The sequence below is a fragment of the Ictalurus furcatus genome, chromosome 21 (assembly GCF_023375685.1).
Source record: "Ictalurus furcatus strain D&B chromosome 21, Billie_1.0, whole genome shotgun sequence".
Classification (NCBI taxonomy): Eukaryota; Metazoa; Chordata; class Actinopteri; order Siluriformes; family Ictaluridae; genus Ictalurus; species Ictalurus furcatus.
In genome coordinates this window covers 13,756,239-13,776,943 of record NC_071275.1, presented here as the reverse complement: position 1 = coordinate 13,776,943, position 20,705 = coordinate 13,756,239, and the positions used below count along the sequence as shown (strand labels likewise).

The window sequence follows — 20,705 nt, the reverse complement described above, 5'->3', positions numbered from 1 at the left end:
ATGCCACAGCACACAAAGACATTCTATACAACTGTGGATTTCCAACTTTGTGGTAACAGTTAGGTGAAGAACCTCATACTATATATGAGTGTGATGGTTAGGGTTCCACAAACATTTGGGGAAAAAAAAAAAAAAAAAAAAAAAAAACTGATTATAATAATCTCTGAAATATTTTGTCTGATTGTTCTTTGTAGGTTTGATCTATAAAAGTATATTAGCTAATTTGAATAATATTGTAGCATATGTCTAGGATTTTTAAAACCTAATGGTACTGTACAAAATAAGATGATTAACTAATTCATAGTTTCTGTCACGGTATACTGACAGCCCAGAAGAGACTTGAAAGAGAATTAAACACACCACACTGCTGTATAATCATCTTAAATACATTTAATAATAGATATCATTCACGTCCATAAAATTTTACAAGATTGAATTCAAAAGGCTTTTGGATGCTTTTGCGAAAACTGTAACAATCACTTAAATCACAATCGGCCTTGTTATCTGAAGGGAAGATATTTTTCCTTCATTTACGGCAAACCTTATCATTCCTGTAAAATATATATATATATTTTTTTTTAAAAAAGGACATGCAAGCAAAATTAGAAGAACCCCATCACTACAACAGCTCGGAAAGCTTCCGTCTGTTACGGTTTACCAAGTCAAAGATTTGCATAGGCTAGCAGACTCTTTGAATGCTGGCGGTTGATGAATTTGGACTTTAAAAGTCTGAGGAAATAGAGGTCAGTAGGCTTTGAGCCAGTGACACCGTGTAAGAACATTTTAAACTCTGAGGCAGGTTGTCTTTAATGACAGTACAGGGGGTATATTTGTAGGACAAGACGGCACCATGGGAGGGAAAAAAAAATAAATCATGCTGCTCCATTTAAAACTACTTAAACTATTTAACTGTACAACAGAAAAAATTCACATTTCACAAAGTTTTAATTAAAACTGATAAAATTACAGAATCATCACTCATTATATATATATTTTTGAATAACTATGTTAAAAAAAAAAATCAAATCAATATAAAAACATGATGCATGTTCTTTTACTTTCTTAAAAGCCTGATAAATTCTAACATAAAAAAACAAAACAAAATATATATTATATGGCTCTGCTGGCCATGTACAATAAGGCTAGTGGTTTAAATATTTTCATATTTAAATGGCTCTGCACTGAGATAGCAAAGGTCATTTTTGGAAGATCAAATAAAAATAAAAAGTTACACATGATAAAAATACACTTAAGTGGCTTAGTGGCATATAAAATCTTAATAAATCATCTATTATAAAGCCATTAAATCATAATATTTTCTTCAGTGCTTTGGGAGAGAGAAGGACAAAAAACATCACAAAGACTACTAATAACTATTCTTTCTTTAACTTCCTTTTTTTATTTAGAAATTTCATAGCTGGAATTGAACATTAGGTCCTTGCCCCTGTAAAAGTTACCTAGGGCAGAGAGGAAGTGCACATAGCAGTGAGGAGCTTAAACCTCATGTTCTGTTCAGGGTAAAATGACCCAAATCAAGTTTACACTAATCTTTTCAACATGAAACTTGCTTTAATTTTTCTAACAAACATAAAAATAAATCGGAAAAGTCATTTATATTACAGAAATTATGCTTGGGTCATTCTGACCTGAGTAAGAAGGAAAATAAAACAGATAAAAATGAACTATTCTTAAAAAACAAAACAAAAAGATGATTGAGTCCATTACTCCCATCACTCTCCATATTTATTTACAGTGCACACACATGCGCATGCTGCTAGGAGTTTATGAACGAGGACCACATGTGTGATTATTGTTTCTATTGCTAATAACTACGATGAATATATCACGGCTGGTTTATAAATAGATTTTACAGCTGTGTTGCTATTAAATCAAAAACAGATAGCCTGGGTCAATAGGAGTCAGTAGTGAACAGAACTGGAGGGCTAAGCATAACCCCATTTCGATTCACACTTCATGGGGGAAATTCTGCCTTGGTGAGGAAGAACAATGGTTGGATTAACAGGCTAGTTTCATGCTCCGTACCACATGCACTTTTTTCTAGCACCTTGACCATCCTGCTACACTAATCACCTAATGCATATGGCATTAATGTTGAAACCAAGCCCATTTAGTACACTACTTTATTTGCTTAAGTATTACTTATTACTTCAAGGATCCACTTTGAAAAAGTAATAATATAGTAATAATACTTTAGGTACCGTTACTAGCACACCATTAATGGAGTTGGTAACACTTTAATTAAAAAATCCCTAAGTGAGGCAGAATCTAATCCAGGATGAACATCTGAGGATTAAGGGACTTCTTCAGCTAGTCAGTTTTGTGACTTCTGGACATTAGCACAAGAACCTTAACCTCAGAGCTACCGCTAGCCCAAGTATTTCCACTTATACAGACATTTATATCTAATACATTATAGTATAAAAACCTCAAATAAACATCTATACAGGACTTATGAACATTTTCTGAGTGCCTTCAAAAAGGGATATTCAAATAAAGGGTTACCTTAGATCCTTATTTTTTGGGATGATCTCCCTGATGTTTTTTTATTCAAAATGCCTGAGAAAAAGCTGCCTTTGGACGATAATGTTTAATTCTAAAACATACTGTATGCATTTCTATATTTATCTATGCTCCACTTCCTTCTCCCATTGGTTTAATGCTGAAGGCCAATAGTATGGCACTGATTAAAGCTGTGAGTGGTTGGGATGAGAATTAAAAATTGCTTGCAACTTTTTTAATCACCAACAAATGCTTTCTGTTGAATGAAATGACCTTTTTGGATTTTTATGGTAGTACTGGCATGTGAAATCTTGTTTTCTTTTTTTTTTTTTTTTTGAATATGTAAGTATCTGATTTAGTGTATGTAGGTTTTAGGGGTGTATGGACGCTATGTGAATCAGATCATATCTAAGGGAGTATATTGGTTTTGTTGACTGCCTATGGTATTTAAATACCATAAAAATAATTGGAAATACAAAAAATTGCATGTGCTGTTGCCCTTTATGTTTTAACAAAATTGGTGTGTATGTGTTAATATATGTGCTGGAGCCATTTCACAGTATGTCCGAGTCATCTATGCTGAAGCTGCTACGGCGGCTGCTGTCCACAGACGCCTCGGGCGACATGGCAGAGAGAAGTGGGTCGGTGCCCAGTGGCGACAGCGCCTCGTCCATCCAGGCCATATCACTCTTCTTGCCTGCGTGAACCATGGTGCCACCAACTGTACCCCCTATAGAGCCCAGATCCCCCAGACACCCCATGCCATCTGCATAACCTGCCATGCCACCATCACACAAGTCCAGTGAGTGGCTGAAGTTGAAGGGCTGTGTGCTGCCTACTGCCGAGTACTGCAGTGGTTGCTGGGGGTGGAGCTGAGAAGCCTGGGGGTGGAGCTGCTGAGGGTGGAGCTGCTGAGGGTGGAGGGAGTGGAGATGAGGGGGCTGATGGGGAGGAGGTCGCTGGTGGTGAAGCTCATCGGGGCTGTTCTCCTGCTTCACAAACTGGTTCTGGGGCTCAATGTTGTTCAGGCCCGATGGCGAGGTGCTAGGCAGACCGTGCATCCGGGCTTGCATCTCCAGCTCCTGGAGGAAAAACACACAAATTATGCAATTTCCAAGTAACGTCCAATCATAATTTCTGCAGTATCTACTGCCATTCAATTCACCTGTTTACAGGGGCACACAAATAATTCCCTTTGAATAGCATGCATAAATGATAAGCTTTTGTTGTGCAACTATGACTTTTTTCATATTCTTTCATCATTTACCTGGATACGGAGCCACAATTGCTTATTGACCACCTCCATCCTCTTGAAGTTGCTCTCCACTTCTCTTGTTCTCTGGATGTCCTTCTGCATTCGTTTAATGTAGTCCACGGAGGCCCGGAGAATAGTGCCCTTGTTCCAACGGACATCCCTAAGGAAAAGACAAGATGATGATCTTTATACTTCAGATCAGACTGACTGAGTATAACTAACACATTCAGGTTCTCACATCCAACACATTCAGGTTCTCACATTCAGCACATTCAGATTCTTGGTTTTGAACATCTCAAGTGTAGATCTGACTGTTGATGGTTATTGTCCTAAGGGAAGGTGAACCTCCACCTCACTCTCAAAACTTTTGCAAACAAGAACAATTTCTCTTTTAAAATTGGCCTGTATTTAACTGACCATCCTCAGCACTGACCAGTTCACCAGTACCTACTGATAAAAACCATCCCCACAACATGATGCTACTACCACCATGCTTCACTGTCAGGACGGTGCTCTCAGGTGTTGGGTTTATACACCGTGCCCTCCAGTAATAGTGGCACCTTGGTAAATATGAGCAGAAAAGGCTGTGAAAAATAGTCTTTATTCTTTAATCTTTTGATATATTGTTCAAATAATTCACAAAAATACTCTCATGTAAAACAATTGCAAACAAAACACAGGTTATATATTTTAAAAAAAAAATCTTTGTTAAATATAGGTGTGCAACAATTATTGCCACCCTTTTAGTCAATAATTTGCCAAGATAACAGCTCTGAGTCTTCTCCTATAATGCCTGATGACGTTGGAGAATACATGGCAAGGGATCTGAAACCATTCCTCCATACAGAATCTCTCCAGATCCTTCAAATTTTGAGGTCCATGCTTTTGGACTCCCCTCTTCAGTTCACCCCACAGGTTTTCTATGGGTTTCAAGTCAGGGGACTGGGATGGCCATGGCAGGACCTTGATTTTGTCATCAGTAAACCATTTTTGTGTTGATTTTGATGTATGTTTTGGATCATTGTCCTGCTGGAAGATCCAACCATGGCCAATTCTGGTAGAGGCAGTCAGGTTTTCATTTAATATCTGTTGATATTTGATAGGATACATGGCATCATGGACTCTAACAAAATGTCCAGGTGCTCTGGCAGAAAAACAGCCCCAAAACATTAAAGAGCCACCACCATATTTAACTGTGGGCATGGGGTACTTTTCCATATGGCTACCTCTCTGTGTGCACCAAAACCACCTCTGGTGTTTATTACCAAAAAGCTCAATTTTGGTTTCATCTGACCATAGAACCCGATCCCATATGAAGTTCCAGTAGTGTCTGGCAAACTGAAGAAGCTTGAGTTAGTTATGGATGAGAGTAGAGGCTTTTATCTTGAAACCGTTCCAAACAACTTGTGGTGATGTAGGTGACTTCGTACTGTAGTTTTGGAGACTTTCTGACCCCAATACACAACTAACTTCTGCAATTCTCCAGCTGTGATCCTTGGAGATTTTTTTTACCACCTGAACCATCCTCTTTACAGTGCGTTGAGACAATGTAGACCAAGGTCCAATTCCAGGTTGATTTATAACATTTCCAGTTGACTGGAACGTCTTAATTATTGCCCTGATGGTGGAAATGGGCATTTTCAATGCTTGTGCTATTTTCTTGTGGCCACTTCCCATTTTCTGAAGCTCAACAACCTTTTGCCTCATATCACAGCTATATTCCTTGGTCTTACCCATTGTTATGAATGACTAAGGGAATTTGTGTTACCTCATATTTATTTTTTTCAGCCTTCGCAGAAAGTAGTGGCGCTGCTGGGCTTTCTTAGTTATGGATTTGGTGTTGAGGGACCAGGTGAGGTTCTCTGCCATGTGAACAACAAGGAATTGGTGCTCTTGATGATCTCCACGGAGGAGCCATCAATGTTCAGTGGAGAGTGGTCGCTCCGTGCTCTCCTGAAGTCAACAACAATCTCTTTTGTTTTGTCCACGTTGAGAGACCGGTTGTTGGCTCTGCACCAGTCCAATAGCTGCTGCACCTCCTCTCTGTATGCGGACTCGTCATTCTTGCTGATGAGACCCACCACGGTCGTGTCATCGGTGAACTTGACGATGATGTGACTCAACCTGTGCGTTGCTACACAGTCGTAAGTCAGCAGAGTAAACAGCAGTGGACTAAGCACACAGCCCTGGGGGGCCCCAGTGCTCAGCGTGGTGGTGCTGGCAATGCTGTTCCTGATACGGAGTGACTGAGGTCTCCCAGTCAGGAAGTCCAGGATCCAGTTGCAGAGGGAGGTGTTCAAGCCCAGCTGGTTCAGCTTTCCAGTCAGGTGCTGATGAATAATTGTGTTGAATGCTGAACAGAACTCTATAAACAGCATTAAAACGTAGGTGTCCTTTTTGTTCAGGTGATGCCACCGGCATCAGGCGACGCCAAGTACTGGAGGCCTGGTCCCTGCAGCAAGCCGAGATCGCATAGCTTCTACGGCAGATCATCATGCAGGTAGGTTGTTGCATGATTTCTATATTTTAGCAGTGTCTGGTGACGGTAGACACGAACACTGGTTGCTCCAATGTCCATGTGCTGTAAAAAAGCTAAGAGACAAAAATAACACCATTTTGGATCTGGAGAGGCCGCTGCGTGCTACTGTTGTGCCACCATCTTGGATCACTATGTGAATGAATATATGCTATGGACGCAAAAGACACAGGCTGAAAAAACTCTGGAATATTTTATTTATTATTTTTTTAAATACATACTTGTAGCAGGAACCATCACAGTAATTGATACCATTCTAAATATATATCTAAGTATATAGTATGTGTGACTGGCTGAAAATGGACTTACAGGTCATTAGTTTTAGGAATCATGGTTCCCAGCTCCTTGATGCGGTCGTTGATATTGAACCGCCTTCTCCTTTCAACTAAAAGAGAAAAGAAAGCAGAAAATGGCAAAATCAGCTATGTATAATTTGGCAAGCATATTGCAACCCAGACTTTCAAAATGAAAATTGTGTTTACTGAAGTGCACCAGTCCCTTTTCCAGCAAAGCACCCCACAACATGATGCTTCCACCACCATGCTTCACAGATGTAGGTGTAGTTTGTATGAAAAGCCTCATCCTTTCTCCTCAATACATAGTGCTAATCAGTATAGCAAAACAGTTTATTTTTTGTTGCTTCATCTGACCAAAAAACGATCCTCTAAAAGACTAGGTCTTTGTCCTGGTGATCACATGAAAACTTTAATCTGGCTTTTTTTATGCTGGTCTTGGAGCAGGAGCATCTTCCTTGCATGATAGCCTTCCAGACCATAACAATACAGAACTATTTTTATATATACACAGTACTGTGTAAAAGTTTTAGGCACCCTATTTTTTTTAAATACAAACTTTGTTATAGATTTTTATTTTATACCTTCTACATTATCAAGTCAGTGCAAAAACATTTTATATTCCCAAACATTCCTTTTCTAGCAAAAATTAGATGTTACAGAACAATGTTTGTATGTCAATAAAGTAAGCAGCATATCACGTAAGAGACACTTTCCAGACAAAAAACACACTGAAGGCTGCTGGGATTTGCTGCAAAAATAAGAAGCAAGTGTGACAGTCAAAGTCTCCAGAAGAACTGTGGCTGTTTCTGCAAGATGTTCAATAACACTTACAGCTTTCCTTATAAAACTGCACAACTTGTACCAGAGACAACTATTTTTATTTTTATGTCACACCATATATTGACTTTATTTCATTTATTACTGTTTACTGCTCTTTATGGTAACATTTAATTTAATTGTTTTGAAGGCATCTTTGCTCTACAGCATTTCTTTGCACATGCCTAAAATGTTTGCACAGTACTGTACATTTGTACATGATGCCTCAAACGCTTCACCAATTACTTTATTGTTGTCTTGGTGTTCAGTGGAATCTTTCAGAGAAAAGTTTGTTCATCCCTGTGAGTTAATTTGGGCCTCCTTTCTGAATGATGCAGTGTATGTGTGGCCCCAAGATTTTTACATTTGCATACTATTATTTGTACAGATGCTTGCCTTCAGTTGTTTGGAAATTGCTCCTAAGGAGGAACCAGACTTGTGGAGGTCCACATTTTTTTCCTGAGTTGCTTGGATTTTCCCATGGTATCAAGGGCAATAAGGCACTGTCTCTAAAAGCAGACACTTAGACATCCACAAGTGCACTCCCAACTAACTCCTAATTATGATAATTAGCCAATCAGAAGCTTGAAGTCCATCTGGAAATTACCTCTTATATGAACAAAGGAGATGCCCTAATTGACTTGGCAAATGAAATTTAAGGTAACATGAAATGTGTGGGGTTTTGAAAAACTGAGATTGAATATCTTTAGCCTAGGTGCATGTAAAATTTTGGCTTCAACTGTAGGCCACATTTTATGATCTCACACTATGATCACTGCATTCTCAGTGAAGCATTTATTAAGCAATAAATATGATGCTATTATAGTGTCCAACGCTGATCAGGTTTGGAGCTTAGCGACGGTCCTGCAGCATTCCTGATGCTTATTGTACCCATTCACTACCTGCAAATTGTCGCAGGCAATTACATTTTAATGCCATAGCAGCAGAATTGGCCTGGGTTAACGATACACCAAAGTGTTGTATGGAGTCAGCTAAATTTGCCCAGAGGTGGTAGGGGGGTGGGGGGTGTACTGGGCAGGGTGAAAAAGGGGCCAATGTACTTTAAACCAGGAGAGCTTGTAAATTTGAAGGAAGAGGGTGGCAAAGAGCATACAACTTACTCAGGTTGTGGTTGTCTTTCTTCTGTCTCTCCTTGGCCAATGCACGAGCTTCAACATCTCGGTGGAAAAACAAGTGGCAATTAGTAAACATTGCTGACTCGGCTCTTTACAAGAGCAAGATGTGGCTCATAGTTTATGACTGTGTTGTTTTTTTTTTTTTTTTACATAACCTATTCCATTACTCATTTAGGTTTTAAAGCAGCGATCTGGTCATATAAAACCTCCAGGTCTCCTAAGTGACAATAACACACTAATAAACAGGCTAACAGCTATCACTTTTAACTGATATTTCTTGTTACTTCCATTTTAAAATGATGATCACTGCTCTTTACAGACCATCCAATCTTAAACAGTAAAATACAACACATTACAGAAATGTCACTGATTTCATAACAGAAAAACAGCTAGAATGAAGCACTGTTTAATGTCTTGGTTGTGGTTGGTTCTACCTGATAGTTCTCTCTTGTGATGTAGGTTGGCAGGGCAGGAGTTGCTAGTCGTGGCGATGGTATGACCTGCCATACCAGGACCAGTGTACACATCCAAATGGCTGGGCAGAGGGAGCTACGACAGACAAACAAACAAGACCTGAGCATTTGGCCGATGTCTTACAGAAATCCAATATATTGGAGCATATATTAGTATAAACAGAATAGTATTAAGCTAAAATCCTAGAGTCCTATAATATTAAGCTAAAACCCTTGCCACACTTAGAGTGCAGTTAGTATGGCAAGTTTTCCATCCATTCATTTTCTGTACCACTTATCCTACACAGGGTCGCTGAGAGCCTGGAGTCTATCCCAGGGAACTCTGGGTGTGAGGCGGGGGACACCCTGGATGGGGGGCCAGCCCATAACAGGGCACAATCGCACACACATTCACACACTATGGACAATTTGGAAATGTCAATCAGTCTACAACGCATGTCTTTGGACTGGTAGAGTTGGATAAGTTCCTTCAGGGCTAGTCCATTTTTGGCACTGTAGGCAAGCATCATTGCTAGTTCATTGCTATGTTTGTTTTAGTGTTTTTAATGAGCATAACACCAATTATTATAGTTATGAAAGCCTTTCATTCAGTTACTAGCTTATACACATGCATGTTGGACTGCATTTTGTCAGCCCCATTTCATGAAGGTACCACTCTTGCAGGAGAAGTTAATGGTATTTTATTATGGTGCAATATCCGTGCAATGGTGCAGTATGACCTTGTCAAATTATCATCATCGCAGGAAGCCCAATAAATGTGCATCTTTAGTGGCAAGTTGTAAAATCGACAGATTCTATGCTGATAAACTAATAAAACACTGCGTTTTTTTTTTTTTTTTTTGCTCCTGAGGTGAGAGCAATGACTGACTGTCGCAGCTATCGCTTATCAGCTTTATTATTTTATATACGCTGTATCTTTTATTCCATCTGAATGGCTCAATATAATTCTTGGTGAGTGAACGCTTGGCTTCTAATGAGCCTTGACTGATAAGTCAGCCTTCAATAGCCTCAGATAGCTTATCGCTCAAGCTACTGGAGACCACAAAGACAAACACACACAAAATCAACACTAAACAAGGACCAGTAAAATGAATAAAATGGCCCATTGCTTATACAGCTCACATTTATGTTTAATAACAAGACAACTAGCAGATATTTGGTGGAAAGAAAATGGTCTTATCCACAGATCCCAACAGGATTCTCATTTTATGCTTAGTTTTACTTAGTTGATCAAAGGAGAAAAACAAGTTGCCTCTGATTCTGCTGACAGACCAGAATTACGGCTGCAGTCTAACACTTTAAGAAACACCAACCCCATTTACATCCATCGTTCAAAATGCACAGTGTTTATCTCAAAAACACAAATCTTGCATATGGATTTATTTACACATTTATAACATTTAGGATGTTCCGATCCTTATAATTTTTTTTATACAAGAGTTCATGTCTTTATTCATTAAGGAAAAACAACTCATAAATAATGAAAACATTGAGCCATTGTCTATTGTCCTTTTTATTTATGTTGATTGTACACAAAAAAATATAACTTCCTTATCTCCTGCTAGCTACCAAAAACCTGGGAATACACGCAAGTCCAGCCTCCTACATACATACTCACAGGCATTCAAATTCTAAACCTACTGAATTCCTTTGAGCAACTTAGAGCAAAGATCAATCCTCACAACAGGAAATAGAGTCTAAGCACTCTGATGAATGAGAAAAGCCAATCAATTGCCAATCAATGCACAGGGAGGTAATAACAGACCAGAGCAAAAGAGAGCAAGAGCTCGATAACGGTTGATAACAGCAAAACATAGCATCAACGCATATTTTCTTGTTTTCCATTACTTGTGTTTTGGGGCCCACAGTGTTAGCTCAGTGGTTAAGACGTTAGACCCTAACCCACTGTTGGGCCCCTGAGCAAGGCACTTAACCCTCAACTGCTCAGGTGTATAAATGAGCTCTGGATAAGGGTGTCTGCCAAATGCATGTAAATGTACATTGTGTGTACATAAAAATAATAATAATAATGAATTATTTTGAATACCCATAATATTAACATATTTAATGTTGCCAATTTTTTGCCTTTAAATTAGGAAAATTACATAAAGGTGATAGTAAGAGACTCAAACTCTACACACAAACCCCGAGTGAAATAATTACACTCAAATATTTATCAAAAACAATCTATGGCATTACAGATGTTTCCTAAAAACAAAAATGTGAAATAGTGGTGTAATAAGCATCGTAAATCAAAAACACTCTCATTCTCTTTCTGCCTCTCACACTCAGCAGCTCTGCGCTGTAACAACCCTTTCCTTCCTTCTATGAGCAGGCGGAAAAACTTAGAGAGAAACAGGACCAGACCTGCCTTACCAGCTGGAGTTTCTCGCCGTCGATCACCTCTACAATGGCATATGTCTTGTTCATGTCCTTCATGCTAGCTGTTGAGTCTCTCATAGCTGCCAGAGCTGGCTGTCTGAGCGACTAAACTGACCTTCTTCTACTTTTTCCTCACCACAAAACGGTGAACTTTCCCCTATCTGGACTTTCAGCCTTGTCGTCGTTACCCCCCCCCTCCCCCTCCTTTCTCTGAAGTCTACTCACCTCCTTCTTCTCCACTGCCCCAATCCCAACCTAATGCCTTGTAAACAAGTTGAACTCTAACTGGAGGTGGCTTAATTGTTAATGCTGAGCAGTTATTTTAAATACAAAAGTAGAACACCATGCCTTTCCAAGCAAGAGTCTTCCTGCATCTGCTGTTCCATTGTGCATTGCGTAAAGGGGGGAAGCTGCTAGACTGAATAAAAAATAAGCTGTTTTGAAGTGCTCATACGGCAACAAAACAGCATTGCATCACAGTTGACAGATTGTATGGGTAAGGGTCTGTGCTATAATCAGAAATTATTTCTGATGACCAACAAAGCTGCTTTTCTTCTTCCCTTAAGCCCAGTGACATCTAGTCAACAAATGGCTCATCAGTATTGCACTGCTGAGTCATCACATGGGCTCGGAAGATTTGAAAATAGACACTATTGAGAAGTGTTGATTTATGTTTACAGAGCACTGTTTATTCGGTCCGTTTTCCACTTATCTTACATGATTCACTCAAATGCATTATTCATCTTCGCAAAAGGGCTAAACAGACTAAAACAAGGGTGTGACTCAGAGTGTATAAAAAAACAACCACCCCAAAACAAAATAAAAAGACTATCAGTTTCTTCACTTACTGTGTTTGGCATCTGCACCATGGGGTCACCATAATTTTGTATGTCGTCATAGCTGGACTGCATGCTGATGATGTCCTCAATCACTTCCTCCATCTGCTCAGAAATATGCACAAGAAGCTGTTTATTGAGTTTTCATGTAAACAAAGCAATAATAGTCAACACAAACCTCCAAAGATTTTCATTATTTTTCTTTTCTTTTTTTTTTTAGATCTTGGCTTAGTTTTAATTAACTATTTCAATTTTTTTTTAAAGAAATCCTCATATAAGACATAACGCAGTCTCAAACCACAAAATTTCTAGAAAGAATACTCCTCTCTCTCTTATTGTATAGACTTAACTCTCCGTTGTTTGTCTCACAGACACTGTTAGTATATGACCACATACGCAACTCATCTTACTATAGACTTAAATGTGAGAAGATCAGGAAAAAGACCAAAGTCTGCAGAGTTCAAAAGGTCTTTCCAGTGTCTTTTGCGTTGCCTGTAACTCTTTAATCTCTAATTACACCACTGCAACCATAATTGGCCACTTAAACTCCAGTGACAACAGTGTTTGGCTAGTTAGCACACTGACCTTTGGGTGATATAAAAAAAACATAATAATAATAATAAAAAAAAACACTCACAAAGCAAGAAATGGAAAAGGATGAGGAAAAAAAAAAAAAAAGACTGTGAACGCATGTATAGGAGTGTGGATATGGTGTGCACTGATCTTAAGAATAGTGAGGACCAGTAATGAATAAGTCCTGACAGGAAGGGAAAAGCCTGGTGCACTGATGAAGCTGAGATGGAGAACCACAACTCATTGCCACACAGAGACAAATTCAAGATCAGGGTTTGCTGGATGGACAAACAAGTCGTTATGTACTGTATCTCTGGCCTGAAATGGGTGCAACACAATTCTTAAATATTTTGTTCTGTTTGGGTCAAAATGACACACAATGAAATTTTATAAACTAATATTATTTACTACATTAGTTGAAAATAAAAATAGTTCACGTTAACAAATTAACAAGTTTGAATGTTTTATTTTTAATTAGGGCTGTAAAAAAACAAATACTTAATTGTTATTTATTTTTTCAAGAAATGAACAAAAATATACAATCCCAATTCCGAAAAAGTTGGGACAGTATTTTAGTGATTTGTAAATGTATTTTGAGATGTATTTAAAAAAAGAGAAAAAAAATAAGTATGAAGTTATTTGATCTTTTACCGAAACAACTGCATTTTTTGTTTTGTTTACAGTATGCATTATTGATATATTCAAATATACAGTACATATATATGCAGTATTCTGAAGAGTAAATATTATAGATTTATAGATATATAATCTATGGGGTTTTAATGCCTTAAAGTTTTACTGTATTATTCAGTTGTGTTATCTTAACACTCTACTGCATGAATTATTAAATTTACATCAAAAAATATTTTTTAAATGGATTTTATTTACTTGAATTAGCTCATGTAATAAGAATATATATATAAATATAAAACATAATTTTTTTTTTTAATTTTAACATTTCTTTGGGGGGTGGGGGAGAAGAGTAGTTGGTAAATTGTTGCCATATGACAATGTGCAGTGGAGGAAAGTATCACAGTCGAAAATAACAAAAACTTACAACCCCAATTCCAAAAAAAGTTGGGACAGTATAAAAAATGCTAATAAAAACAAAGAGTGATTTGTGAATGTACCTTGACTTGTATTTAAACAAAAAATGTATAAAGACAAGGTATTTGATGTTTTACCTAATCATCGTTTTTTGAAGGGTAAACGTTTATTTTGAAATTGATGCATGCAACACGTTCCAAAAAATTTGGGACAGGGGCAATTTAGGACTAATAGCGATGTGAGGAGTTGAAATAAGAAGGTGATGTGAAACAGGTGAGGCAATCACCTAATCCTAGTATATAAGGAGCCTCCATAAAAGGCCTAGTCCTTCAAGAGCTAGGATGGGTAGAGGCTCGGCAATCTGCCAAGAGATGAATCAGTGAATAATCCAACACTTTGAGAACAACATTCCCCAAAGACAAATTGTTAGGATCTGGGGCATTTCACCTTCTACACTGCACAATATAATTAAAAGATTAAAGGAATCCGGTCAAATCTTGGTGCATAAAGGGCAAGACCGAAAGCCACTTCTGAATGCACATGATCTCTGATCCCTCAGACGTCACTGTCTTAAAAACCGTCATGAGTCTGTAATGGATATCCTGACATAGGCTTGGGAATAATTTGGTAAACCTTTGTCAGACAACACCATTCGCCGCTGCATCCACAGATGCAAGTTAAGGCTTTACTATGCAAAGCAGAAGCCATACATCAACACTGTCCAGAAGCACCGCCGACTTCTCTGGGCTCAGTCTCATCTGAGATGGACAGTAGCACAGTGGACTCGTGTTTTGTGGTCCGACGAGTCGACATTCCAAATAGTTTTTGGACAAAACAATAGTTGTGCTTTCCGGGCCAAAGAGGAAAAGGACCATCCAAACTGTTATCAGCAGTCATTCAGAAATTAACATTTCTAAACTGTCTGTAGTGTGTGAATGGGTGTGTGAGTGCATGTGTGATTGTGCCCTGTGATGTGTTGTGCACCTTCATCTCATGCCCAGAGTTACCTGGGATAGGCTCCAGGCTCCCCGTGTCATTATGGAGGATAAGTGGTACAGAAAATGGATGGATGGATAGAATTCTTGAGCTATGGTCTGAAACCATCACTGCTCTTGCCTGAGCAGTGGAAGGGAATAAGACCTACTGACCAGCTTTACATTTGTCTGATCTACAGTATGGTCTGCACAACAAATTTTAGTGAAGAAGACGTTGTTTCCCCCTAATAAACGGTATTAAATTTGACATTCATTGTTAAGTAGTGAACATAAAAAATAACGTTAAAACCAAGCACAAATACATAGAGCTCTAGGACTGGAGGTATGTACCTCTTTCTCATGGCTGCAGCTGATGTTCAGCATGGCCATAGGACTGTTAGGGGCACTGTTCCCTGCTGAGGCGACGAGCTGTGATGTGCAAGGTGAGGGCAGGGGTTGCATGGCACCGGCTGACTGGCACTGCGGCATGCTTGGTGGAGAGGGGTGGACTACACCGGCTGCGGCATGGACGGCCTGCTTGGGGGCGAAGGTACTGGACAGGTACTCTTTGACCTGCTGCCTCTGAGACTGGCGGATGTGGTAGTCGGTGGGGTTCTCCAGATGGGTTTGTACCTGCCAAGGTAAAATATAAAATGTCATCATCGGAGAAGGACCAAAAAGGAAATAGTTCAAACAGTTTTTTCTAAAACATACCAGTTGAGGCAAATAATCTTACAGTTCTAGTAGTGATATATTGGGTTGTATGTGTGAAGGTTTCATTGTTTTCCCCCAAGTTCTACAAGTCTGCAGTCAGAGAGGTTTAAAACACAGGTGTTGAAAGGGGCATGGGGACAGGTTCACAAAACACTGTGGGCGTTTTCTGAGGAGGGGTGAGATGCCAAGCCAGACTAAGCTTGTTCTTTCACTTCAAATCTAACTCTCATAAGCTGAAAAATGTTACATCTGCCACCGTTCAACAGCACATATATCTGGAAAGCTGTAGTGTTGAAAAGGAGAAGCTTGCACTACCAGCAACATTCAATCATTTTAATGGCTGTGATTTAGACCTACTTTAATTAAATTTAGTTCAACTCAACAATAGACATGGTCACAATGCAGCTTTACAGAAATTCAGATACAGACTTAGATCCCTAATGAGCAAGTGAAGGATGGCGATGGTGGTGAAGGAAAAACTCCCTGAGATGACAAGGAAACCTTGAGAGTAACCTTGAGAAACCGAGTTGACACCAAATAGTGGAATTATAAATCATTTCTCTTCTACAACTTTCATGCCAAGCATTCTGTAACCATTCTTGGTTTTGCACTAGTTTTGGTCAAGTCTGTTTGGGTCTTGTCCCCAAATCCAGTACTACTAGATACATTTCCCTGTTCAACCAGTAAGCGTTTGCTTGATAAACAGCACAAATTCGCCCAAAGTCTAGTAGAAATTAACCACTTATCTGTGTCTAGATGTAGCTATAGTAGAGCTGCAACAACTAACTGATAAAATCGATTATGAAAATCGTTGTCAACGAATCTCATTATCGATTAGTTGGTCTGCATGCGGCACAGGGTGCATTTACTCACTACATTACTTCTTTTCTGAAAACATGCTTCAAAGAGTAAATACTAAAGTTGTGTCCCAAATGACATACTATACACTTACACTATGCATTATGTACTCTACCGTCAAGTGTATGAATTTTAGAAAGGTAATACTGTCTCAAATATAACACTAGCGTTTTTTTTTTTACTAACCGGAAGCATAAGCCGTTTCCCAGTCAGTGGCGCATGACGTCATACGCACGTAATGTGATGCCGCTAGCTTTAGCAGACACCCAGAGTCACCGGCAACGACTTTTTTCAGTTTACTGTTTGTAAATGTTACATTTTATTCCCAACATGACCTCAGTCACCATCAGACCTACGCGAAATCATCACGTGACTGAGGAAGAAAGTGTGCGACCTCCAAGTCCTCTAAGGCAGGGGTGCATTTTATATTAAACACCGTGGAGAAGATCAAACTTTATAAAGCGGAGTTTGTGTAGCACGGAAGCACGACAGTGATGCTGTCACAAGTTGCTTAAAAGGTTCATATTAATTTAAGTTTATTGTCATTATATGCTGCATCAGTGTAAATTCTGTTGTTTATTGTAACGAAAGTGATGTGTTAGTAGCGAGGCCGCGTTGCTCCTCACGCACAGTGTAGACGTGCTGATACAGCATGGGAGAGCAAGTAACATCTGTAATGTCCAATTAAAACACTATGATCAAAAGTAAACACAAAGTAAAACAATATTCCTAAAGAAAGTGAGTAACAGAAACCACAAGGTGCAGTGGAAGGGAGTTTTTATTATTCATTTAGGACTGTAGTTTAATTCAGTGCTTTTTGTACATCCATAAAAAATAATGCATAAATACTATTATATTATATAAACTTTTATATAACATTTTATATATATAAAATGATATATTAGTTTATTTATTAAATATACATATTTATGCATTATTTTTATGGATGCACAAAAAGCCTAAATGAACAATATATATTCTGGTGTGTGTCTGTGTGTATTGGGTTCTTTTCAGTCTTATATAATTGGACAAATAGTTGTGTGAAGTTTTTGTCTGAATTTTATATTTGTAACACTCAGTTTGTGGATTTTCTTTTAAATAAATGAAACAGTGGTACTGAAAGTTTGCCCTGCCCCATCCGATTAATCGAAAAAATTACCAGCCAACTAATCGATTATGAAAATAATCGTTAGTTGCAGCCCCAAGCTATCGTTACATCCCCTTTTCCTATAAACACTATGTCTTTTCACAACACCCTTTTCCTATAGACACTGTATCTCATCTTTGTACTTATATAAAAGAATATCGTCTTTGGGCTGATATGGAAACACATCCAGACAGTCAGCAGATAGGTTGTTGATGTTTTGCTTTTTGTGCTTAGAATCCTACTATTGGCCATAAACAGCGAAAAAATGCTTGTGCCCCTTTAAAAAAAAAAGACAGAATAAAAAAAGGCTCCAGGATTAGTGGGTAAAAGCAGCTCTACTTTCAGATTTGGTCCTTGAGTATTAATCACTCCTGCACTGGCATACTTTTAATAAACGAATAATAATGCTTTGTAGTCAGTAAAGAAGTGAGCTGCGTTGCAAACTTTTAGCACTGACAAAGTGAAAATGATGCCACCAAGGGCATTTCCACTTAGCAAATAAACCCAGCCTTGGTACTGCTGATAGGGCCAGCTGCTGTGAGGACCCAAGAGTGAAATTCCAGAAGGGCAGTGCAGTTGGTGGCCACTGGCCATGATGCTTCCTTCCAGATTTCTCTGCCCAGACATGGCAGGATGAATGGCTCGCTGAACTACCCGAGCCCTGAAACTGAAGCTGCTGTTGCTCCTCGCTGGTGTATGCTGATGACTAACTCCTAATGCTTCCCATAACTGCCATGAATTACAACACTCCCAGCTCCAGTAAAGCATCCACAATGACTGGCACCATACAGTCCAGCCTCAGAGGTGGAAGGATACGTCTACAATAGTACTTGGTACTTCCTCATTTGTAAGTCACTTTGGATAAAAGCATCTGCTAAATGAATAAAATGTAAATGTAAATAGTCTTTAAAAAAGTCTCCGAAGTCCTAAAAAAACCTTGCGTCTTAGCTCACAATGTCAACTAAGGTGCACTGGAATTGCGTAACCTATGCAATCACTAGCTAAAAACTGTACTCATAATAAAGCCACAGATACAATCGCTTTTTATCTGTTTAGTAGAAACAAATAACATAACATTCATACATCTGATCACTATCAGGTGGAAAATTCCACGCGGACTATCGGACGTAAAAATGCCACTCTAACCCCGGACAATAGGACTAAGCATCTGCCAGTAATCATTTCCAACAACATACAGGCACCTTAACCATAGACATCTGAGCAATGTCCAATATATATAATCCATCTATAATCTAATGCTTGTGACCTTGACTGAGGTGACAAACTGTTGTAACCGCAAATGTCTATGAAAGTTCAAAGTAGGACTGTCCTTATCCACCTGTATGAAATCATCTGAGTGTTTTCCAATGTCAGGAATTACAGAGGTTTTACCATGGCAAAAAATTCTTTATATTAATTATTTTTAATTATACCTCAGTGCTCTTGAGTGAAGATATTGATTCATTTTCTATAACACCAGCACTGACAGTAGTTTGGCTGTAAGGTGAGTAACCTTTATATATGAATGCGCTCATTCTAGTTTGACATGCTTTTACATTTAGGTTCTGCTTACGTCACCAATCAGTGCAATCTAGGCTCGTGCAGAAAATAAAGAATTTTTCCCTCTTCATTGGCATGTTTTGTTTACATTTCACCATTATTTGTAGCTGTACAGTGGGTTTGCGTCATCCAATGCCATCGTTTTATTGGACCTTTAACGAGTGTCGGAGCAGTGCTCACATTCTGAGATTTTAATCAATAAAATGTTGACACTGCCAGAACTTTGCTGCAGGCTGTCTTTGGTTTGGTTGCAATGATCCACTTTATTAGGAACACCTGTAGAACTGCACATTCATGCAGTTATCTAATCAGCTAATCATGTGGCAGCAGTGCAATGCATAAAATCACGCAGATACAGGCCAAGAGCTCCAGTTAATGTTCACATCAAACATCAGCATGAAGAAAAAGTGTGATCTCTGTGACTTTAACTGTGGCATAGTTGTTGGTACCAGATGGGCTGGTTGAGTACTTCAGAAACAGATGATCTCCTGGGATTCTCACACACAACAGTCTCTAGCGTTTACACAGGATGGTGTGAAAAAAAAAAAAAAAAAAATATGAGTTAGCGACAGTTCTGTGCATGGAAATGTCTTGTTAATGAAAGAGGCAATGGGCACAGGCTCACGTGCTAAAGACCAGAAAAAGATTTTTTTTTTCTTCTAATCTTCATCTGTCTAGTTTTGATGACTCTGTGCCCATGATAGCCTCAGATTCTTGTTCTTGGCTGACAGGAGTGGAACCTGAAGTGGTTTTCTGCTGTTGTAGGTCATCCACCTCAAGGTTTGATGTGTTGTGCATTTTGACATGTTTTTTCTGCTCACCACGATTGTAAACAGTGCTCATTTGAGTTACTATAAACTTCCTAGCAGCTCAGACCAGTCTGCTCATCCTCCTCCGACTTCTCTCATCAAAAAGGTGTTTCAGCTTGCAGACCCTCTGCTCACAGGATGTTTTTTGTTTGCCGCACCGTTTGTGTAAACTCGGACACTGCTGTGTATGACATTCACAGGAGTTCAGCAGTTTCTAAAATACTCAAACCAGACCATATGGCACGAACAACCATGCCAGAGATCATACTTTTTCTTCATTCTGATGTTTGATGTGAACATTAACTGAAGCTCTCGACCAGTATCTGCATGATTTTTTGCACTGCGCTGCTGCCACATGATTGGCTGATTAGATCATTTTTGCAACACCATCAATCAATGAGATGACAAATTTAGAGGGGAGGCGTGTGTATGAGGACAACTGCAAAGGCTTGGATGTGACCCACTCTCATTTTGGCAGGAGTGTACAAGTCAAAAGGAGAAGCAGCAGCAAGCCTTTGGAATGCTGACACTGGAAGAGCAATATTTCCAGCCACCATGTCTCTAAAGACATTCCACATTTTCTACCGTGTCGTACGCTTGGATGAGAACAAGACAGGGCCGACGAGAGCATGACGAATTCGCAGAAATATGGGACGTATGGGACGAGTGGGTCCAGCGATTACACTTTCTTTACAATCCAGGCCTCCACGTCACTGTGGATGAACGTCTGGTTGCATTTCGTGGGTGTTGTCCCTTCAGACAACACATAGCAA

The 20,705-nt window shown here is 39.0% G+C and overlaps 1 protein-coding gene across 4 annotated transcripts in view; it reads right to left on the bottom strand.

Annotated features, from left to right (window-relative positions):
• Positions 1–375: 375 nt before the first annotated feature.
• Positions 376–20,705, bottom strand: part of tfeb (transcription factor EB) — a 47,997-nt gene continuing 27,667 nt past the window's right edge. For 3 of the 4 annotated variants that reach the window (XM_053652604.1, XM_053652606.1, XM_053652602.1), the window contains exons 3-9: positions 15,196–15,477; positions 12,263–12,355; positions 8,994–9,108; positions 8,545–8,601; positions 6,621–6,696; positions 3,788–3,935; positions 376–3,602 (exon numbers count right to left, since the gene is read on the bottom strand). In XM_053652604.1, coding sequence (XP_053508579.1) covers positions 3,075–3,602; positions 3,788–3,935; positions 6,621–6,696; positions 8,545–8,601; positions 8,994–9,108; positions 12,263–12,355; positions 15,196–15,477 — 1,299 coding nt within the window. In that variant the 3' untranslated portion in view covers positions 376–3,074. The remainder of the gene's footprint in view (positions 3,603–3,787; positions 3,936–6,620; positions 6,697–8,544; positions 8,602–8,993; positions 9,109–12,262; positions 12,356–15,195; positions 15,478–20,705) is intronic. The other variant, XM_053652603.1, reaches the window with a different exon arrangement.